General features: G+C 58.2%; 1 protein-coding gene across 2 annotated transcripts in view; it reads right to left on the reverse strand.

The window, feature by feature from the left end:
• Positions 1-278: 278 nt before the first annotated feature.
• Positions 279-23,757, reverse strand: part of stard3 (StAR related lipid transfer domain containing 3) — a 35,806-nt gene continuing 12,327 nt past the window's right edge. For both annotated transcript variants that reach the window (XM_070864645.1, XM_070864644.1), the window contains 10 exons: positions 23,012-23,129; positions 21,032-21,130; positions 20,371-20,426; positions 18,302-18,394; positions 17,649-17,711; positions 15,368-15,463; positions 13,638-13,717; positions 4,585-4,689; positions 3,056-3,149; positions 279-2,233 (listed from right to left, as the gene is read on the reverse strand). In XM_070864645.1, the coding sequence (XP_070720746.1) occupies positions 2,123-2,233; positions 3,056-3,149; positions 4,585-4,689; positions 13,638-13,717; positions 15,368-15,463; positions 17,649-17,711; positions 18,302-18,394; positions 20,371-20,426; positions 21,032-21,130; positions 23,012-23,129 (915 nt within the window). In that variant the 3' untranslated portion in view covers positions 279-2,122. The remainder of the gene's footprint in view (positions 2,234-3,055; positions 3,150-4,584; positions 4,690-13,637; positions 13,718-15,367; positions 15,464-17,648; positions 17,712-18,301; positions 18,395-20,370; positions 20,427-21,031; positions 21,131-23,011; positions 23,130-23,757) is intronic.

Raw genomic sequence — 23,757 nt, forward strand, 5'->3', positions numbered from 1 at the left:
GACGGGGTCGGGGGTTAGAGGTCAGCGACGGGGTCGGGGGTTAGAGGTCAGCGACGGGGTCGGGGGTTAGAGGTCAGTGACGGGGTCGGGGGTTAGAGGTCAGTGACGGGGTCGGGGGTTAGAGGTCAGTGACGGGGTCGGGGGTTAGAGGTCAGTGATGGGGTCGAACCTCACTAAGATAACTTTGGAGAATTGTAAATGTAAATATGTGCTTTCTGCGGTGAGCTGCCATCAGACATTGCACACAGGCTCTGAAATAAGCGCCCACTTATCTCCAGTTATAAACAACATAAAGGTTTATGGTATTATTCTGGGTTTTAACACACTTTTTGAAATAACAGAATTTCCCATTGCTTTTAGAACACACCCAGCCCTGACTGCTGTCCGAGCGTTCACTGTTACCCGGGGTTAACGGCTGTGCCTAGCGGTCCCCAGGCCACTGACACTCGTCGGGGAACATGCTCCATTCACAGCAATCTTCCTCCAGTACCTCGCGCACATGTCCATAATTCAAATCATTGAGTGAGCGGCAGCAGATATTCCACCTTGGAGGCATCATATCTGATCCCTTCGTCACAAGGCACCCCCACGCTCAGAAATATTTCAGACGGCCACTGGAACCCCGGCTGATTTTCCACCCCTGACCCAGAAGGGCTAAGGCCCACTGTAGCACTCGAGATTAGCCAGCTGAACAGAATCGACCCGCTCCCCGGTGCTCAGTCCCACACTGGGCCCCCCTCCCGCTCCCCGGAGCTCAGTCCCACGCCGGGCCCCACTCCCCAGGGCTCAGTCCCACGCCGGGCCTCAGTTCCACACCGGGCCCCGCTCCCCGGAGCTCAGTCCCACGCCGGGCCCCACTCCCCAGGGCTCAGTCCCACGCCAGACCCCGCTACCCGGGGCTCAGTCCCACGCCGGGCCCCAGTCCCACACCGGGCCCCGCACCCTGGGGCTCAGTCCTACACCAGGCCCCATTCCCCAGGGCTCAGTCCCACGCCGGGCCCCGCTCCCCGGGGCTCAGTCCCACGCCGGGCCCCAGTCCCACATCGGGCCACCCTCCCCAGGGCTCAGTCCCACACTGGGCCCCCCTCCCCGGGGCTCAGTCCTACACCGGGCCCCGCTCCCCGGGGCTCAGTCGCACACCGGGCCCCGCTCCCCGGGGCTCAGTCGCACACCGGGCCCCGCTCCCCAGGGCTCAGTCCCACGCCGGGCCCCGCTCCCCGCTCCCCGGGGCTCAGTCCCATGCCGGGTCCCAGTCCCACATAAGGCCCTGGTCCCTGGGGCTCAGTCCCACACCGGGCCCCAGTCCCACATAAGGCCCTGGTCCCCGGGGCTCAGTCCCACACCAGGCCCTGCTCCCCGGGGCTCAGTCCCACACCGGGCCCCAGTCTCACATAAGGCCCTGGTCCCCGGGGCTCAATCCCACACCAGGCCCTGCTCCCCGGGGCTCAGTCCTACACCGGGCCCCAGTCCCACACCGGGCCCTGCTCCCCGGGGCTCAGTCCCACACCGGGCCCCAGTCCCCGGGGCTCAGTCCCACACCGGGCCCCAGTCCCCGGGGCTCAGTCCCCGGGGCTCAGTCCCACACCAGGCAAGTGGCAGCGCTCCGCGGAGGGTGCAGGTTATGAGCAGCGATGCAGCAGGTGAGCACCGCGTGCCTCTCCAGCAGCACCTACTGGATGCGGCAAGTATTGCGACACTACGGCACGGAGCGTCAGTGAAACACAAACTGCCTTCAATCCGACGGCAACTGACAGAAACAATCGACATTTGTTTCTCCGCATAAAACTCCCACAGCAGCGGGTTTTACTGATTCCTCTCCCCCAAATACTGGCCGAATCAAGCAACACAACACATTGGTAAAATATAAAAATAACCAGTATTGTATCTTTTGTTCTCCTTGTGATCGTTCAATCAGGGACGGCCCACTGAAGACTAACATCAAAATCATGCAGTGATTAGTACAGAGCGCCGTGACATTGCCTCAGATGGTCAGCGGGTGCTGGTCAGCGGGTGCTGGTCAGCGGGTGCTGGTCAGCGGGTGTGGCCTCGCAGTGTGCTGGCTGCAGGCGGTGTGGCCGGAGCTGGAGGCGATGTGATGCAGTAGGTCTGGCACACGCTGCAGTCACTGATGTCTCGCCTCGCCCACGTCGACAATCCGCTGCCTCAGGTGTGCGATGAACTCAAACATGGTGGCTGCCAGGCTCTGATGGATCAGGTATCGCGGCAGCCGGCCCTGAGAGAGAGACAGACAGACAGACAGGGGTTACCGGCCTGCCCAGGAAGGATGTATATGGACACTCACCGCGGTAAATCCACGGAGATTCAACACCCCACAGCATCTCACTTACTGTGTGTGGTCAGTAATGTTAGCGCAGAGCCCATGGGATTTTATAAAAGGTGCTGCGTGGGGGGGGGGGGGGCCCACGAGGGGTGCATGGGGGAGGTTAGGGTCTCCCGAGTAGCGTGTGAGAGCAGTGGCCACATGGGGAAGAAACCATCGAAATATCGCCCCCTGACCCCCAGTGATGCTACTTTCTGTCTCGTGTCCCTCTGCCGTGATCTAATCTCCTGATCTCCAATCTGCCTCGACCTTGGACCCTCAACAGGCCGCCACTCATTCCCGCCCAGTCCCACCCCTGCAGGAGCAGCGGGGTCAGGGTTGGGAGCAGGGGGAGGGGGTCGGGAGCAGGGAGGGGGTCGGGAGCGGGGAGGGGGTCGGGAGCGGGGAGGGGGTCGGGAGCGGGGAGGGGGTCGGGAGCGGGGAGGGGGTCGGGAGCGGGGAGGGGGTCGGGAGCGGGGAGGGGGTCGGGAGCGGGGAGGGGGTCGGGAGCGGGGAGGGGGGTCGGTGATGAACTCGCTGGCCCCGGGTTAGAAGACGACTGGTGAGGAAGCGGTCAGATGTTTTCAGACATTTTAAACCCCAATTCTTGCCTCGAGACACATCCATGCCGATTCCCCTCCACACTGACCGTTGTAATCGCACTGCCCACCCCCCCCCGCCCCACTCAATATATTGTGGTCAAGTACCTCCCTCCCCTGGCCGTTCAACACTTGCCTTTAGGTCTGTGTTCAGTATCCAAAACAAGGTGCAGACTCTGGGGTTCCGGGGAGACTTCACCACCACGAAGCCCCCAGGCCCGTTCTCGCCGCTGTAAGAGATTTGAAGGGATCAGTGAGATTACTGACGGAACTTAATGTGGAAGACAACACAGGCACAGGACACCACCGCCATCTCCTGGGGAGTGAAGGCATTTCAATGCGAAGCTTCCCTCTCTCTTCCAGGCTGATTGCAATGCACTGTAATCCTCAATCTTAAAAGTTGAATGATCGAAACAACCCCAGAGCTTCTCACAGGCAGGTTCTCCTCTCGGTACCTCTCAGCCTGTGGGCTCAACTGGACCAGCGCTCCATCCCAACCGAGGATTACATCACTGGGAAAACCCCAATCACACTGCTGCTTAACCTCACTCATCCCTCCAGCTGTCTCCAGTATCGTGTATCACCCACCGCCCGCTCAGTCTGTACACAGCTCGGTCCGTGTATCACCCACCGCCCGCTCAGTCTGTACACAGCTCGGTCCGTGTATCACCCGCCGCCCGCCCAGTCTGTACACAGCTCGGTCCGTGTATCACCCACCGCCGGCCCAGTCTGTACACAGCTCGGTCCGTGTATCACCCGCCGCCCGCCCAGTCTGTACACAGCTCGGTCCGTGTATCACCCACCGCCGGCCCAGTCTGTACACAGCTCGGTCCGTGTATCACCCACCGCCCGCTCAGTCTATACACAGCTCGGTCCGTGCATCACCCACCGCCGGCCCAGTCTGTACGCAGCTCAGTCCGTGTTTCACCCGCCCAGTCTGTACGCAGCTCGGTCAGTGTATCCCCCACCGCCGGCCCAGTCTGTACGCAGCTCAGTCCGTGTTTCACCCGCCCAGTCTGTACGCAGCTCGGTCCGTGTATCACCCACCACCCGCCCAGTCTATACACAGCTCGGTCCGTGTACCCACCCCCCCGCCTGCCCGGTCTGTACACAGCTCGGTCTGTGTATCCCCCCTCGGTCTGTACATAGCTCAGTCCGTGTATCGCCCACCACCTGCCCGGTCTGTACACAGCTTGGTCCGTGTACCCACCCCCCCGCCTGCCCAGTCTGTACACAGCTCGGTCTGTGTATTGCCCCTCGGTCTGTACACAGCTCGGTCTGTGTACTGCCCCTTGATCTGTACACAGCTCGGTCTGTGTACCCACCGCCCCCAGTCTGTACTCAGCTCGGTCCGTGTATCACATCGCCCACCCCCCCCCGCCCCGCCCCTCTGGATCTCGCCGGGCCGATGCTGTCTCTCTGCCCTGGTGCCTGCCTGCTAAGCTCTGGTCCTCATGGAGCTCAGGACGTTTGTCATGTTGAGGACGGGTGTACAGACAGACAGAATGGTGCAGGGCAGTAATGGGCCCATGTGTAACTACAGCAGAATACCCTCCATGCACACGTTTCAAGTGTTAAACCTTTCCATCACACCTCACACTGATAGTCTTGTTCTCCCCCCGGGCGCTAACAGCCAGTGCCCCGGGTTAATAAATTCCCTCGTACCGGATGTATTTGTTGACTGGTGGTCTGGAGTCGTGGATGGTCGACACTCCTGAAGAAATATACATCTCCTTCCTCCTCTCAATACGGCGCACATTTACAAAGTCCCTGCAAATTGATCATCACCGGTGTACGTTACAAACTGCAATAGCAGCAGTCAACGGTTTTACAGCAATAGTGAGAAACATCTCGACCACAGTCTTTGGAAACTCGGTATCGAAGCCCGAGGCTGGGGGATTATCGGAAACTATAAGGAGGCCATTGTTCAGCCTTCCCCACAGGGCAAGCAGCTAACGCAACCTGTAAAATCACCAGGCCTGTCCGCTGGTTGGGTTGCGTGGTGTGTGGGGCTGTCGACACCATGCTGGGCCGTACCCTGGGCTCGGGGAGGAAGTTGGGTTTGGGATCCACTGATCTGTGCTGGTAAGTGCTGGGATGTCCATGGTGTGCGACTCGGAGGGAACGTGGAGGTGCTGGAGAAAGGTGATCTTTGTTGTGAGGCGCTACAGTTAAACAGGCTGCCGACACGGACTCAGACATGAGAAAGCTCGTTGGGCTGCGGATGTCTGTGGAACTCACAACCAGCAAGTGTCAGCACTCCCAAACACGCTCCCTCCTCCCCGACAGTAACTCACAAACCCGCTCCCTCCTCCCCGACAGTAACTCCCAAACCCGCTCCCTCCTCCCCGACAGTACCTCCCAAACCCGTTCCCTCCTCCCCGACAGTAACTCCCAAACCCATTCCCTCCTCCCCGACAGTAACTCCCAAACCCATTCCCTCCTCCCCGACAGTACCTCCCAAACCCTCTCCCTCCTCCCTGACAGCACCTCCCAAACCCATTCCCTCCTCCCCGACAGTACCTCCCAAACACGCTCCCTCCTCCCCGACAGCACCTCCCAAACCCGCTCCCTCCTCCCCGACAGTAACTCCCAAACCCACTCCCTCCTCCCCGACAGTATCTCCCAAACCCACTCCCTCCTCCCCGACAGTACCTCCCAAACCCGCTCCCTCCTCCCCGACAGTAACTCCCAAACCCGCTCCCTCCTCCCCGACAGTAACTCCCAAACCCGCTCCCTCCTCCCCAACAGTAACTCCCAAACCCGCTCCCTCCTCCCCGACAGTACCTCCCAAACCCGCTCCCTCCTCCCCGACAGTGACTCCCAAACCCGCTCTCCTCCCCGACAGTAACTCCCAAACCCACTCCCTCCTCCCCGACAGTAACTCCCAAACCCACTCCCTCCTCCACGACAGTAACTCCCAAACCCGCTCTCTCCTCCCCGACAGTAACTCCCAAACCCACTCCCTCCTCCCCGACAGTAACTCCCAAACCCGCTCCCTCCTCCCCGACAGTTCCTCCCAAACCCACTCCCTCCTCCCCGACAGTAACTCCCAAACCCGCTCCCTCCTCCCCGACAGTAACTCCCAAACCCGCTCCCACCTCCCCGACAGCACCTCCCAAACCCGCTCCCTCCTCCCCGACAGTATCTCCCAAACCCGCTCCCTCCTCCCCGACAGTTCCTCCCAAACCCACTCCCTCCTCCCCGACAGTAACTCCCAAACCCGCTCCCTCCTCCCCGACAGTACCTCCCAAACGCGCTCCCTCCTCCCCGACAGTAACTCCCAAACCCGCTCCCTCCTCCCCGACAGTTCCTCCCAAACCCACTCCCTCCTCTCCGACAGTAACTCCCAAACCCGCTCCCTCCTCCCCGACAGTAACTCCCAAACCCACTCCCTCCTCCCCGACAGTAACTCCCAAACCCGCTCCCTCCTCCCCGACAGTACCTCCCAAACCCACTCCCTCCTCCCTGACAGTACCTCCCAAACCCACTCCCTCCTCCCCGACAGTACCTCCCAAACCCACTCCCTCCTCCCCGACAGTTCCTCCCAAACCCACTCCCTCCTCTCCGACAGTAACTCCCAAACCCACTCCCTCCTCCCCGACAGTAACTCCCAAACCCGCTCTCTCCTCCCCGACAGTACCTCCCAAACCCGCTCCCTCCTCCCCGACAGTACCTCCCAAACCCACTCCCTCCTCCCCGACAGTACCTCCCAAACCCGCTCCCTCCTCCCTGACAGTACCTCCCAAACCCACTCCCTCCTCCCCGACAGTACCTCCCAAACCCACTCCCTCCTCCCCGACAGTAACTCCCAAACCCACTCCCTCCTCCCCGACAGTAACTCCCAAACCCACTCCCTCCTCCCCGACAGTACCTCCCAAACCCGCTCCCTCCTCCCCGACAGTACCTCCCAAACCCGCTCCCTCCTCCCCGACAGTAACTCCCAAACCCACTCCCTCCTCCCCGACAGTAACTCCCAAACCCACTCCCTCCTCCCCGACAGTACCTCACAAACCCACTCCCTCCTCCCTGACTAACTCTCAAACCCGCTCCCTCCTCCCCGACAGTAACTCCCAAACCTACTCCCTCCTCCCCGACAGCACCGACCAAACCCGCTCCCTCCTCCCCGACAGCACCTCCCAAACCCGCTCCCTCCTCCCCGACAGTAACTCCCAAACCCGCTCCCTCCTCCCCGACAGTAACTCCCAAACCCACTCCCTCCTCCCCGACAGTAACTCCCAAACCCACTCCCTCCTCCCCGACAGTACCTCCCAAACCCGCTCCCTCCTCCCCGACAGTACCTCCCAAACCCGCTCCCTCCTCCCCGACAGTAACTCCCAAACCCGCTCCCTCCTCCCCGACAGTAACTCCCAAACCCTCTCCCTCCTCCCTGACAGTAACTCCCAAACCCGCTCCCTCCTCCCCGACAGTACCTCCCAAACCCACTCCCTCCTCCCCAACAGTACCTCTCAAACCCGCTCCCTCCTCCCCAACAGTAACTCCCAAACCCACTCCCTCCTCCCCGACAGTAACTCCCAAACCCGCTCCCTCCTCCCCAACAGTAACTCCCAAACCCGCTCCCTCCTCCCCGACAGTAACTCCCAAACCCGCTCCCTCCTCCCCAACAGTAACTCCCAAACCCACTCCCTGCTCCCCGACAGTAACTCCCAAACCCACTCCTCCTCCCCGACAGTAACTCCCAAACCCGCTCCCTCCTCCCCGACAGTAACTCCCAAACCCGCTCCCTCCTCCCCGACAGCACCTCCCAAACCCACTCCCTCCTCCCTGACAGTAACTCCCAAACCCACTCCCTGCTCCCCGACAGTAACTCCCAAACCCACTCCCTCCTCCCCGACAGTAACTCCCAAACCCGCTCCCTCCTCCCCGACAGCACCTCCCAAACCCACTCCCTCCTCCCTGACAGTAACTCCCAAACCCACTCCCTCCTCCCCGACAGTACCTCCCAAACCCACTCCCTCCTCCCTGACAGTAACTCCCAAACCCACTCCCTCCTCCCCGACAGTACCTCCCAAACCCACTCCCTCCTCCCCGACAGCACCGACCAAACCCGCTCCCTCCTCCCCGACAGTACCTCCCAAACCCGCTCCCTCCTCCCCGACAGTAACTCCCAAACCCACTCCCTCCTCCCTGACAGTAACTCCCAAACCCACTCCCTCCTCCCCGACAGTACCTCCCAAACCCGCTCCCTCCTCCCCGACAGTACCTCCCAAACCCGCTCCCTCCTCCCCGACAGTAACTCCCAAACCCTCTCCCTCCTCCCTGACAGTAACTCCCAAACCCGCTCCCTCCTCCCCGACAGTACCTCCCAAACCCGCTCCCTCCTCCCCGACAGTAACTCCCAAACCCACTCCCTCCTCCCCGACAGTAACTCCCAAACCCACTCCCTGCTCCCCGACAGTAACTCCCAAACCCACTCCCTCCTCCCCGACAGTAACTCCCAAACCCGCTCCCTCCTCCCCGACAGTAACTCCCAAACCCGCTCCCTCCTCCCCGACAGCACCTCCCAGACCCACTCCCTCCTCCCCGACAGTAACTCCCAAACCCACTCCCTCCTCCCTGACAGTAACTCCCAAACCCGCTCCCTCCTCCCCGACAGTAACTCCCAAACCCACTCCCTCCTCCCCGACAGTAACTCCCAAACCCGCTCCCTCCTCCCCGACAGTAACTCCCAAACCCACTCCCTCCTCCCCGACAGTAACTCCCAAACCCACTCCCTCCTCCCCGACAGTACCTCCCAAACCCACTCCCTCCTCCCTGACAGTAACTCCCAAACCCGCTCCCTCCTCCCCGACAGTAACTCCCAAACCCGCTCCCTCCTCCCCGCCAGTAACTCCCAAACCCACTCCCTCCTCCCCGACAGCACCTCCCAAACCCGCTCCCTCCTCCCCGACAGTAACTCCCAAACCCACTCCCTCATCCCCGACAGTAACTCCCAAACCCGCTCTCTCCTCCCCGACAGTAACTCCCAAACCCACTCCCTCCTCCGCGACAGTACCTCCCAAACCCACTCCCTCCTCCCCGACAGTAACTCCCAAACCCGCTCCCTCCTCCCCTACAGTACCTCCCAAACCCACTCCCTCCTCCCCGACAGTACCTCCCAAACCCACTCCCTCCTCCCTGACAGTAACGCTCAAACCCGCTCCCTCTTCCCTGACAGTAACTCCCAAACCCACTCCCTCCTCCCCGACAGTACCTCACAAACCCACTCCCTCCTCCCTAACAGTAACTCTCAAACCCGCTCCCTCCTCCCCGACAGTACCTCCCAAACCCGCTCCCTCCTCCCTGACAGTACCTCCCAAACCCACTCCCTCCTCCCTGACAGTAACTCCCAAACCCGCTCCCTCCTCCCCGACAGTAACTCCCAAACCCGCTCCCTCCTCCCCGACAGTAACTCCCAAACCCGCTCCCTCCTCCCCGACAGTACCTCCCAAACCCACTCCCTCCTCCCAGACAGTACCTCCCAAACCCGCTCCCTCCTCCCCGACAGTAACTCCCAAACCCGCTCCCTCCTCCCCGACAGTAACTCCCAAACCCGCTCCCTCCTCCCCGACAGTACCTCCCAAACCCACTCCCTCCTCCCAGACAGTAACTCCCAAACCCGCTCCCTCCTCCCCGACAGTAACTCCCAAACCCGCACTCTCCTCCCCGACAGTACCTCCCAAACCCGCTCCCTCCTCCCCGACAGTAACTCCCAAACCCACTCCCTCCTCCCCGACAGTACCTCCCAAACCCACTCCCTCCTCCCCGACAGTACCTCCCAAACCCGCTCCCTCCTCCCCGACAGTAACTCCCAAACCCTCTTCCTCCTCCCCGACAGTACCTCCCAAACCCGCTCCCTCCTCCCCGACAGTAACTGCCAAACCCACTCCCTCATCCCTGACAGTAACTCCCAAAGCCGCTCCCTCCTCCCCGACAGTAACTCCCAAACCCGCTCCCTCCTCCCCGACAGTACCTCCCAAACCCGCTCCCTCCTCCCCGACAGTAACTCCCAAACCCACTCCCTCCTCCCCGACAGTAACTCCCAAACCCACTCCCTCCTCCCTGACAGTACCTCCCAAACCCGCTCCCTCCTCGCTGACAGTAACTCCCAAACCCGCTCCCTCCTCCCCGACAGTAACTCCCAAACCCGCTCCCTCCTCCCTGACAGTAACTCCCAAACCCGCTCCCTCCTCCCCGACAGTAACTCCCAAACCCGCTCCCTCCTCCCTGACAGTAACTCCCAAACCCGCTCCCTCCTCCCCGACAGTAACTCCCAAACCCACTCCCTCCTCCCCGACAGTAATTCCCAAACCCGCTCCCTCCTCCCCGACAGTAACTCCCAAACCCACTTCCTCCTCCCCGACAGTAACTCCCAAACCCACACCCACCTCCCCGACAGCACCTCCCAAACCCGCTCCCTCCTCCCAGACAGCACCTCCCAAACCCGCTCCCTCCTCCCGGACAGTAACTCCCAAACCCACTCCCTCCTCCCCGACAGTACCTCCCAAACCCACTCCCTCCTCCCCGACAGTAACCTCCCAAACACACTCCCACCTCCCCGACAGTACCTCCCAAACCCACTCCCTGCTCCCCGACAGTAACTCCCAAACCCACTCCCTCCTCCCCGACAGTAACTCCCAAACCCGCTCCCTCCTCCCCGACAGTAACTCCCAAACCCGCTCCCTCCTCCCCGACAGCACCTCCCAGACCCACTCCCTCCTCCCCGACAGTAACTCCCAAACCCACTCCCTCCTCCCTGACAGTAACTCCCAAACCCACTCCCTGCTCCCCGACAGTAACTCCCAAACCCACTCCCTCCTCCCCGACAGTAACTCCCAAACCCGCTCCCTCCTCCCCGACAGTAACTCCCAAACCCACTCCCTCCTCCCCGACAGTAACTCCCAAACCCACTCCCTCCTCCCCGACAGTACCTCCCAAACCCACTCCCTCCTCCCTGACAGTAACTCCCAAACCCACTCCCTCCTCCCCGACAGTAACTCCCAAACCCGCTCCCTCCTCCCCGACAGTAACTCCCAAACCCACTCCCTCCTCCCCGACAGCACCTCCCAAACCCGCTCCCTCCTCCCCGACAGTAACTCCCAAACCCACTCCCTCATCCCCGACAGTAACTCCCAAACCCGCTCTCTCCTCCCCGACAGTAACTCCCAAACCCACTCCCTCCTCCGCGACAGTACCTCCCAAACCCACTCCCTCCTCCCCGACAGTAACTCCCAAACCCACTCCCTCCTCCCTGACAGTAACTCCCAAACCCACTCCCTCCTCCCCGACAGTACCTCCCAAACCCGCTCCCTCCTCCCCGACAGTACCTCCCAAACCCGCTCCCTCCTCCCCGACAGTAACTCCCAAACCCGCTCCCTCCTCCCCGACAGTAACTCCCAAACCCTCTCCCTCCTCCCTGACAGTAACTCCCAAACCCGCTCCCTCCTCCCCGACAGTACCTCCCAAACCCGCTCCCTCCTCCCCGACAGTAACTCCCAAACCCACTCCCTCCTCCCCGACAGTAACTCCCAAACCCACTCCCTGCTCCCCGACAGTAACTCCCAAACCCACTCCCTCCTCCCCGACAGTAACTCCCAAACCCGCTCCCTCCTCCCCGACAGTAACTCCCAAACCCGCTCCCTCCTCCCCGACAGCACCTCCCAGACCCACTCCCTCCTCCCTGACAGTAACTCCCAAACCCGCTCCCTCCTCCCCGACAGTAACTCCCAAACCCACTCCCTCCTCCCCGACAGTAACTCCCAAACCCGCTCCCTCCTCCCCGACAGTAACTCCCAAACCCGCTCCCTCCTCCCCGACAGTAACTCCCAAACCCGCTCCCTCCTCCCCGACAATAACTCCCAAACCCGCTCCCTCCTCCCTGACAGTACCTCCCAAACCCACTCCCTCCTCCCTGACAGTACCTCCCAAACCCGCTCCCTCCTCGCTGACAGTAACTCCCAAACCCGCTCCCTCCTCCCCGACAGTAACTCCCAAACCCGCTCCCTCCTCCCTGACAGTAACTCCCAAACCCGCTCCCTCCTCCCCGACAGTAACTCCCAAACCCGCTCCCTCCTCCCTGACAGTAACTCCCAAACCCGCTCCCTCCTCCCCGACAGTAACTCCCAAACCCACTCCCTCCTCCCCGACAGTAATTCCCAAACCCGCTCCCTCCTCCCCGACAGTAACTCCCAAACCCGCTCTCTCCTCCCCGACAGTAACTCCCAAACCCATTCACTCCTCCCTGACAGTAACTCCCAAACCCGCTCCCTCCTCCCCGACAGTACCTCCCAAACCCGCTCCCTCCTCCCAGACAGCACCTCCCAAACCCGCTCCCTCCTCCCAGACAGCACCTCCCAAACCCGCTCCCTCCTCCCGGACAGTAACTCCCAAACCCACTCCCTCCTCCCCGACAGTACCTCCCAAACCCACTCCCTCCTCCCCGACAGTAACCTCCCAAACACACTCCCACCTCCCCGACAGTACCTCCCAAACCCACTCCCTCCTCCCCGACAGTAACTCCCAAACCCACTCCCTCCTCCCCGACAGTAACTCCCAAACCCACTCCCTCCTCCCCGACTGTACCTCCCAAACCCGCTCCCTCCTCCCCGACAGTACCTCCCAAACCCGCTCCCTCCTCCCAGACAGTAACTCCCAAACCCACTCCCTCCTCCCTGACAGTACCTCCCAAACCCACTCCCTCCTCCCTGACAGTACCTCCCAAACCCACTCCCTCCTCCCTGACAGTACCTCCCAAACCCACTCCCTCCTCCCCGACAGCACCTCCCAAACCCGCTCCCTCCTCCCTGACAGTAACTCCCAAACCCACTCCCTCCTCCCCGACAGCACCTTCCAAACCCGCTCCCTCCTCCCTGACAGTAACTCCCAAACCCACTCCCTCCTCCCTGACAGCACCTCCCAAACCCATTCCCTATTCCCCGACAGTAACTCCCAAACCCACTCCCTCCTCCCCGACAGTACCTCCCAAACCCGCAACCTCTACCACCCAGAAGGCCAAGGGCAGCAGGCGCATGGGAACACCATCACCTCCACGTTCCCCTCCAAGTCACACACCATCCCGACTTGGAAATATATCGTCGTTCCTTCATCATCGCTGGGTCAAAATCCTGGAACTTCCTCCCTAACAGCACACATCCCAGAATGAATTTTAAAAAGCTGAGGAAGGCAGAAAATTGACACATTTCCCAGGAGAGAATCCCTGTGCAGTCCTGTACTGGATAGCATATATGCCCGCGTGTATGAGCAATAGGTTGACCCTAGCAGCGCAACCAGTTACTGACAATCTTCGAGAGGCGAGTGGAGGTTAGAGCTCTCTCTGGGCTCAAGGTGGCTCCGCATACCACAGGATGGAGGTTAGGGACCATACCATCCTCAGTGGCAGGCTCGGCAATCGATGCCAATTCCAGGGTGCGGCACAACTGACCAGCCGGCCTGGCAAGAGCTGCATCATTTGCACACGGCTTCAGATAATTCCATGACCCAATGGCCGTGGCTGGATCAGCAGCAGGGTGTTAGCCAGTGTGCAGAACTCCAATACTAACCAGTTAAATTCCAGCAAAACCGCCACCAACCAGTTCTATTTTTCGAAATGAATTACCGGGATGTGGGCGTGCCTGCATTATCTGAGGAATGGCGAGCGGAACTGCACATCAGCCAACAGTTGTCACGCAACACAATGTGTAGAAGTCTGGTAATCTGACCTGGGAGAAACAACCCCTCCAGCAGCTCCTGCACAAATGTCGTAGGTGATCAGAGTGTTATCATCGACCCGCTGGAGAACCTGAACAACAATCATAGGATCAGAATCGCACATACTGCTTTCAACCCCAGTGTTTTCCCCCCTGCTCCAGGCACCATGCACATAGGTAGCGACCAGACTGACTGAGCAACGCAGTAAGCACAGCACATGGAGGCTCTCGTAAACTTCACTTAGACTGGAGTTAGCACCCAGTAACATGGCAGCAGTATTCTGCCACTTCAAATTGGGAGAGTCAGTGTGTGTGGGACCCGTACCCCAGTGAGAGTCAGTGTGTGTGGGACCCGTACCCCAGTGAGAGTCAGTGTGTGTGGGACCCGTATCCCAGTGAGAGTCAGTGTGTGTGGGACTGTACCCCAGTGAGAGTCAGTGTGTGTGGGACCCGTACCCCAGTGAGAGTCAGTGTGTGTGGGACTCGTACCCCAGTGAGAGTCAGTGTGTGTGGGACCCGTACCCCAGTGAGAGTCAGTGTGTGTGGGACTGTACCCCAGTGAGAGTCAGTGTGTGTGGGACTGTACCCCAGTGAGAGTCAGTGTGTGTGGGACTGTACCCCAGTGAGAGTCCGTGTGTGTGGGACTGTACCCCAGAGAGAGTCCGTGTGTGTGGAACTGTACCCCAGTGAGAGTCAGTGTGTCTGGGACTGTAACCCAGTGAGAGTCAAGGTGTGTGGGACCCATACCCCAGTGAGAGTCAGTGTGTGTGGGACCCTTACCCCAGTGAGAGTCAGTGTGTGTGGAACTGTACCCCAGTGAGAGTCAGTGTGTGTGGGACTGTACCCCAGTGAGAGTCAGTGTGTGTGGAACTGTACCCCAGTGAGAGTCAGTGTGTGTGGAACTGTACCCCAGTGAGAGTCAGTGTGTGTGGAACTGTACCCCATTGAGATTCAGTGTGTGTGGGACCCGTACCCCAGTGAGAGTCAGTGTGTGTGGGATTGCACCCCAGTGACAGTCAGTGTGTGTGGGACTGTACCCCAGTGAGAGTCAGTGTGTGTGGGACCCGTACCCCAGTGAGAGTCAGTGTGTGTGAGACTGTACTCCAGTGAGAGTCAGTGTGTGTGAGAACTGTATCCCAGTGACAGTCAGTGTGTGTGGAACTGTATCCCAGTGACAGTCAGTGTGTGTGAGACTGTACCCCAGTGAGAGTCAGTGTGTGTGAGAACTGTATCCCAGTGAGAATCAGTGTGTGTGGAACTGTACCCCAGTGAGAGTCAGTGTGTGTGGGACTGTACCCCAGTGAGTCAGTGTGTGTGGGACTGTACCCCAGTGAGAGTCAGTGTGTGTAGGACTGTACCCCAGTGAGAGTCAGTGTGTGTGGGACTGTACCCCAGTGAGAGTCAGTGTGTGTGGGACTGTACTCCAGTGAGACACAAAAGATGAAGTCAAACTGCCATCTTGGTAGATGTTGAAAGAATGATGAATGAAGGCCGGATTGGTGCTGGACAAGGATGTCGAGGATAACCGAGACTCGAGGCGTCTCCAGGTCAGGCTGCAGGCCCATCAGCATCCATCACTGGAACCCGTTTCACTGCCCAGTTTATCAACTTTGAATGATTGGCACCAGTTTCCTCAACCCCCATTGGCTCAGAAACTTTTGTTTGGATGAGTTGGGTTTCAGCTGAATTGCAGCAAAGTGGCTGGAATGAATCATTTCCATGCGACGTGTGATTACACGCACCTGACACATGGTCACTGTCCTGTTCCAAATGGCCAGCTTCTCGGGTTGAAGGATGAGCTCCTGGTATATGAGCTCTGCAGAGCACTGCATGAACGCCTGAAGGAGAAACATGTGTTAACATGGAGCTCAGAAACTCCCAAATCCTGCAATGTGGGACAGACCAGGACACGGGGAGGGAGCAGTTACTGTAACCTGGATACGCTAAGTAGGGCAGTGATCAAACTAACCCTAACTGTAGCTACCACTGACCCAGTAACTGAACAGCAATTGACCCGGGGATCGACCCAGGGACCCCCTGACCCGGATATCCCCGTGCCCGGAACCCCCTCGACCCGGGAACCCCAACCCAGCAACCCGGGAAGCCCCCGACCCATTGGCCCGGGGACCCCCCCGGCCCTGGGAACCCTAGACCCACCGACCCAGGGACTCCCGACTCTGGGAACCCCAGACCCACTGACCCAGGGACCCCCCCCCCCCCCCGACCCACGGACCCCCATGACCCGGGCCTCCCCGACCCACCGACCCGGGAACCCCCCGGCCCTGGGAACCCAAGACCCACCGACCCAGGGACCGCCGACCTAGGGACTCCCGACTCTGGGAACCCCAGACCCACCGACCGAGGGACCCACGGAACCCCCCGGCCCTGGGAACCCTAGACCCCCCGACCCACGGACCCCCCTGACCCGGTCCTCCCCGACCCAGGGACCACCCTCCCCCCCGACCCTGGGAACCCCCGACCCACCTACCCAGGGAACCCCCGACCCTGTGAACCCCAGACCCACTGACTCGGGGGCCCACTGACTCGGTGACCCCCACCCCCGGCCCGGGGACCTCCCTCCACCCTCAGACCCAGTGACCCCCCGACCCGGGAATCTCCCTGTCCCTCAGACCCGGGAATCTCCCCGACGCGGGGACCCCCCATCCCTCAGACCCAGGGACCCCCCTGACCCCCCCCCCGACCCTCAGACCCGGGGACCCTCCGACCCGGGGACCCCCCTCTCTGTGCTGTTGCACTCTGACTTGTCGCTCTCTGCACCAGCCAAGCACAAAGTAGAAATCAAGTGACCTGGGATGTTGCCGTCCACAAACCGAGCTGACAGGAGCAATCGTGGCTCGTTCTCACGGCTCGGTGTGAAGCTCAGCCCGATCCATCAGCAATGCCCCAAATTCCCCAATTTTAATTTCCCGGTCAATTTTATTTTTGCACGGCCATCAAAATGAGGAAAATATCAGCATCAAACACTCCCAGGGCAGGTACAGCACGGGTTAGATACAGAGTAAAGCTCCCTCTACACTGTCCCATCAAACACTCCCAGGGCAGGTACAGCATGGGTTAGATACAGAGTAAAGCTCCCTCTACACTGTCCCATCAAACACTCCCAGGGCAGGTACAGCACGGGTTAGATACAGAGTAAAGCTCCCTCTATACTGTCCCATCAAACACTCCCAGGGAGGTACAGCATGGGGTTAGATACAGAGTAAAGCTCCCTCTACACTGTCCCATCAAACATTCCCAGGGCAGGTACAGCACGGGTTAGATACAGAGTAAAGCTCCCTCTACACTGTCCCATCAAACACTCCCAGGGCAGGTACAGCACGGGTTAGATACAGAGTAAAGCTCCCTCTATACTGTTCCATCAAACACTCCCAGGGCAGGTACAGCAGTCCTCCATCTTCAAACTTTCACAACCCACCCCCCTCGTCTGTCCACTCCAGCTTCATAGCATGCGTTGGCTTCAGGAGAAAGAGTGGGGTGGGTGAGGGGGAGAGATTGAGAGCACAGGAAGGAGGGAGTGGAGCGGGGCAGGGAGTGAGGGAGGGATTGGGATGGAGGGAGGGAAGTGAGAGGGAGGGAAGTGAGAGGGAGGGAAGTGAGAGGGAGGGAAGTGAGAGGGAGGGAAGTGAGAGGGGAATGGAGGGGGCAGGGAGTGAGGGGAGGGGAATGTGGGAGGGAGGGGAGCGGGACAGGGAGTGAGGGAGGGAGGGGAGTGGGAGGCAGGGGAGTGGAGGGGGGGAGGGGAGGGGACTGGGGGAGGGAGGGAGAGAGAATGATGGCCTGCCTATTGAAGCAAACCCGAGGAATGAGTGAATTGATCGTGGCCAACACCAACACCAGGGGGGATTTAAAGGGAATGGTTGCTTGATCCTGCGGAGCTGGGCCTGAGTCAGTGTTTGCACAGAGACAGCTCAAGGTGGTGCTGGTGAAAGGCCAACTCCTCCCTCACGCCCAGGGTGCCCCAGCCTGTCGCTGTGCCTCCACATCCAGCTCAAAGGTTCTTACCTTCACAATGAAGTTCTTCCCGTGATACGGGATTTCAAATGTGTAAACGGCATCACTATTATCCTGCAAGAGAGATCCCAGATTAACGGAATTCTTCAAAGTTCACCCGATCCGTTCCTCGCGCAGCAAGAGTGTGGGGTGAGTATGTTAAACAAACAGAGAGGGATTTCAGAGCCAGAGTCAGAAACAGACAAACAAGGTGCAAACCGCGGACACGCAAACGGCGCACGCGGGGAGCACACCGAGCGGCTCCACCGAGGTTGGCCAGCGAGGTGTCTGTGCGGCTAAAGGAAGTGTTGCAGCAGGTCTAGGGAGCTCAGAGAGGGAGGGAAGGGGCGCTGAAAGACGACTAAACACCAACACTGAGGCAGCATCAAGTGTTTCAAACTGTTCCATTGGAAATAAATATTATGCAATTTAACATGGAACGTATTTGGCAAATTAGCATTCGTGATTCGACCTCCATCCCAAATTAAACTGCCCGGCTCCCTCCGCCTGCCCAGATCGTGTGGTGATCTGCAGCATCCAGCACCGCTCCGAAGCTGGAGCCTGTTTTTGGGAGATTTGTGGCCACCGTCCAGCGGCCACAATAAAACACACAGACAAAGTGCAAGGCAGAGGCGTTTGGACCAGCACACAGTCCAGTTACTCACATTCTCTTTCTCCAACTTCCAGTACGCTTCCTGCGCCATTACTTGCTCCATCACTTTCATTGCCTCTCGGCCCTGACGCACATATTCTTTCTCCTGTAGCAATCAAACATCAGTGACTATCGCTGTCCCCGAGAGCGGGCCTGTCAGTGACCCTACAGTGCAACATGCGCAATGACAGAGTGAGCCTCTGCAATGTATTGCCGGCTGGTGGGGTGAGGGGTGGGGGGGGGGCGAGTGGGGGAGGGGGTGAGTGGGGGAGGGGGCAAGTTGGGGACTGCGGTGGACTCCCTGCATCGCCTGCACGAAGGTTCTGGACTAGCTCCAGACCGCAGTAGCAATCGCATCATAGAACAGGCTAGTGGTTTTACAGATAACACACGGCCAGTGGGGTCGATCACCTGAGGGGGCTGAAGGGGGATTTTCCAGACTGTTTCCCAGTTTACTAGTCTTGTTTATTTACTGTTTATTTTGCCTCTCCCAGGAGGTTACACGGCTGCATGTGGGGGAAGGATGTGGGGAAAGGGGGGAGGGGTTGTGGGGAGTGGGGAGGGGTCGTGGGGAGTGGGGAGGGGTCGTGGGGAGTGGGGAGGGGTCGTGGGGAGTGGGGAGGGGTCGTGGGGAGTGGGGAGTGGGGGAGAGGAGAGGGGGTGATGTACTACAGTCTCACTCTCCAGGACTTTAGAATCAGCCGCCTTTGCCCCAACCCCCTCTCTCCCGCCCATCACATCTCCTTGTCCCCAAGCCCCCACTTCCCAATCCCCTTCCCCCCCCCCCCACCACCTCACCCTCCCCTCCACCCCTCCACAGCCCCCGCTCCGTCCCCCCACAGCCCCCGCTCCGCCCCCCCCCACCATTATCCCCACAAATAGAATGCGTTTAGAACATAAGAACATAAGAATTAGGAACAGGAGTAGGCCATCTAGCCCCTCGAGCCTGCTCCGCCATTCAACAAGATCATGGCTGATCTGGCCGTGGACTCAGCTCCACTTACCCGCCCGGTCCCCATAACCCTTAATTCCCTTATTGGTTAAAAATCTATCTATCTGTGACTTGAATACATTCAATGAGCTAGCCTCAACTGCTTCCTTGGGCAAAGAATTCCACAGATTCACAACCCTCTGGGACAAGAAATTCCTTCTCAACTCGGTTTTAAATTGGCTCCCCCGTATTTTGAGGCTGTGCCCCCTAGTTCTAGTCTCCCCGACCAGTGGAAACAACCTCTCTGCCTCTATCTTGTCTATCCCTTTCATTATTTTAAATGTTTCTATAAGATCACCCCTCATCCTTCTGAACTCCAACGAGTAAAGATCCAGTCTACTCAATCTATCATCATAAGGTAACCCCCTCATCTCCGGAATCAGCCTAGTGAATCGTCTCTGTACCCCCTCCAAAGCCAGTATATCCTTCCTTAAGTAAGGTGACCAAAACTGCACGCAGTACTCCAGGTGCGGCCTCACCAATACCCTATACAGTTGCAGCATGACCTCCCTGCTTTTGTACTCCATCCCTCTCGCAATGAAGGCCAACATTCCATTCGCCTTCCTGATTACCTGTTGCACCTGCAAACTAACTTTTTGGGATGCATGCACAAGGACCCCCAGGTCCCTCTGCACCACAGCATGTTGTAATTTCTCCCCATTCAAATATTCCCTTTTACTGTTTTTTTTCCCCCAAGGTGGATGATCTCACATTTTCCGACATTGTATTCCATCTGCCAAACCTTAGCCCATTCGCTTAACCTATCTAAATCTCTTTGCAGCCTCTCTGTGTCCTCTACACAACCCGCTTTCCCACTAATCTTTGTGTCATCTGCAAATTTTGTTACACTACACTCCGTCCCCTCTTCCAGGTCATCTATGTGTATTGTAAACAGTTGTGGTCCCAGCACCGATCCCTGTGGCACACCACTAACCACCGATTTCCAACCCGAAAAGGACCCATTTATCCTGACTCTCTGCTTTCTGTTCGCCAGCCAATTCTCTATCCATGCGAATACATTTCCTCTGACTCCGCGTATCTTTATCTTCTGCACTAACCTTTGGTGTTTAACCGCGGCGATGCGCCCTTACCTGAGGGGTCACTGCTCTCCTTCCAATGCCTTCATCTTCCAGCTCGTCGTCAGAGCCTGCGGGGTGAAAGATTAACAATAGTACCAGCGATGGGCCGAATGGTCTGCTTTGTCCCAGAACATTCTATGAACAAGATGAAGGCTTTAAATATCCTTGGCCCAATTCCGCCCTCAGTCTAATATTGTAGGATGGTTAATTTTTTCGGAGGCGAAAAGTGCAGATATTCACAGAAACACCCGCCCCCACGTACTGTGGTGTTTCACACCCTCCCCATCTCCTTCTCCACCACCCCTGCCACCCCCCCCCCCATCTCCTCAATCCGTCCTTTAACCACCCCTACCTGCTCAGCCCTCCCGCTCAGCCCCCTCCCCATCCCACCCACCCCGCTCAGCTCCCTCCCTGTCCTCTAAACCCCACCCACCGCTCACCCCAGCCCCTCTCCATCTCCTCAATCCGTCCTCTAACCACCCCACTCCTCTGTCCCACCCCCTCCCCTGCCCACCCCACCCCCCCCTCCCCGACCACCCCCTCCATGCCCTGCCCCACGCCCCGCCCGCCCACCCCCTTCCCACCCCACCATCCCTGCCCCACTCCCTCCCTGCATCGCCCAGTCCCCTCCCGAGGGCCTGTAACGAAGTCCGTCGCTGCCACAGTCAGGTACCTGCAAAGGACTCCGGTGGAGAGTAGAACTGTCCCTCGGACACACCACTGGGGTACAGAATGGGCGTGTGCACACATGCTCGCTGTGCTGTCCGGTACACTGTGAAACAGAGAAGACCACCACAATCAGCTGGAGGCAGTGACCTGGGTACCCATATACTCAAATCCTCAATGGTGGAATGGCAAGTTAATAAGGTGGTTAAATATGGGTTACTTTGTTTATAAATAGAGGAATAGAATATAAAAGCAAAGAGATCAGGCTGGAACGTTATCCCTGGTTAGGCCTTGGCTGGAGTATTGCGGACAATTCTGGGCCTAGGAGCGGGTGCACAGGAGGTGTGCCAGGACGTTACCATCCTGGGGGCGAGGGACTTGGAGCGGTTGGAAAAGTTAAGACTGCTCTCCTTGGAACAGAGGTGACCCAATAGAGGTTTTCAAGATGAGGAGAGGTTTGGAGAGAGTAAATAAGGAAAGCTCTTCCCTCTGGCGACTGGGTCAATAACCAGACATCATCGGCGTGTTGTGGGGATCTGGAACGCTCGACCTGAGAAGGTGGTGCAAGCCGGTTCCATCAGTCATTTAAAAGGGAGTTGGACGGTAAGTGAGGGTGAGGAGCTCACAGGGGGGAGTGGGACTGAGCACCACTGCTGTTTGAGAGTCAGCACAGGCACGATGGGCCGAATGGCCTCTTTCTGTGCTGTAAGTTTCTATAATTCTCTGCGCACACACTCCTGAAATAACTGCCAGGGAAGCAATATCTGCCTCTGCTCGACAACCTTTCTCATTATAAATCCCTGTGCCCATATTTATGATGGAAGGGTCTATGTAATGGGTCACACTACAATGACACCCTCCCGCCAGTGAAGATGCTGCAGTGGCTGCACTGGGAACATGGTTATATAGGCAGTTTCCATCAAAAAACTGTGGACACAGGAATTTATAATGGAGGGCTGATGTATGACTTTAAAATGAGGACTGAACTACATCCAGTGCCCTGGCCCAATTATCCCTCGCCTCTAATCCTGCTTCAGCTGAACAGCAGTTAGTCCCACGTCCCTCTGTGTGAAGCCATGGGACATCGACCAGCAAACCGGTGCATTTTCATTGCAACATAAATCCACTGAAATGAACAAGAAACACTGCACCACAACACCACTGTTGTGTATGTACATGTCCGCTCTTATACATTTAACTGCTCTTATACATTATACACAACACTATTATATTCAATACTGCTACAAACCAAGCTGGATATTTGCAACATTATATACATGTACAGACTGAAAGTACAGGTACATATAATACAGTAGGGCTTTACAATATACACAGATCACATAATCTATAGAATACAGTGTTTTATATTCCCTAGTGATCCACCGAATATTAAATTGCAATAATCAGGCAGCGCTAGTTCCCAAGAAAGGTGACTGTGTGTTAGAGAATACTGACCCAGTACAAATAATCCCAAGGATCAGTCATCTAATGAGATGAGTCGACCATAATCATTCTTATTCACTTATTACCCTCAGTCACATCACTGCATGGTTTTCAGGTGATGATAGGAGGTGTTGTACCCCACACTGAGAGAGAGGGATAGAGGGAGCGAGAGGGGGAGCGAGAGGGGGAGCGAGAGAGAGAGAGTAGGTGCTGTACCCCACTCTGAGGGGGAGAGGGGGAGAGGGAGAGAGGGAGAGAGGGGGAGAGGGGGAGAGGGGGAGAGGGGGAGAGGGGGAGAGGGGGAGAGGGGGAGAGGGGGAGAGGGGGAGAGGGGGAGAGGGGGAGAGGGGGAGAGGGGGAGAGGGGGAGAGGGGGAGAGGGGGAGAGGGATCACTCCTAGAGAGAGAGAGAGAGAGAGAGAGAGAGAGAGAGAGGGAGGGAGGGAGGGAGGGAGAGAGCGAGGTCACTCCGAGAGAAAGGGGCAGAGTAGCAAAGGAGCAACGTTATTCCAATAAAGCCAGACACAGAATCAAAATGTACTCACATCTCTCATCCTCCGCCTCCTGAATTAATACTTTGAAATCAAGAAACCAGGTCTCCAGCCAGGCGAGGACAAAGGAGATGATTGGGAGAACGTAGCCAAACGCACCTCTAGTTTGGAACTGGATAGAGAGAGGATGTGTGTAAATACTGCTCTCACTGGTCACCAGAGTCACTGGTTACTGCACAAAAACGTGGAAATATTCAGCTCGGGAGAACGTATGTCACAGACACACCATCACCAACAGGTGCAGGCCTGGACAGGAGCTAGCCCACAAGGACAGGCCTCCCTCCTCCCCCACCTATTCGATGGGGCCCAGGTCTGCCTCCTCTCGGGTTATGAATTGGGATCAGCTGCGAGCATTTACTGGGGTTCAGTGGTGCCGGTCTGGTTGCCGGCTTTGTTACAAGAATTGACTGCCACGGCCCTGTATCTGCTCGTGTGGCAGTGGGTCGAGAGCACCGCTCGTGACCGGGTCCACATCTCTGTCGTAAACACGTGTTCTTCAATCTCGCCAAAGGTGCTTGCAGTTGGGTTCTTTGTTCGTCACTGGAAAGGCCGGCATTTATTGCCCATCCCTAATTACCCTCGAGAAGGTGGTGAGCCGCCTTCTTGAACCGCAGAGGGCAGTTAAGAGTCACCCACATTGCTGTGGGTCTGGAGTCACATATCGGCCAGACTGGGTAAGGACGGCAGATTTCCTTCCCTAAGGAACATCAGTGAATGAGATGGGTTTTTACTAACAATCC

The sequence above is a fragment of the Pristiophorus japonicus genome, chromosome 21 (assembly GCF_044704955.1).
Source record: "Pristiophorus japonicus isolate sPriJap1 chromosome 21, sPriJap1.hap1, whole genome shotgun sequence".
NCBI classification, from domain to species: Eukaryota; Metazoa; Chordata; class Chondrichthyes; family Pristiophoridae; genus Pristiophorus; species Pristiophorus japonicus.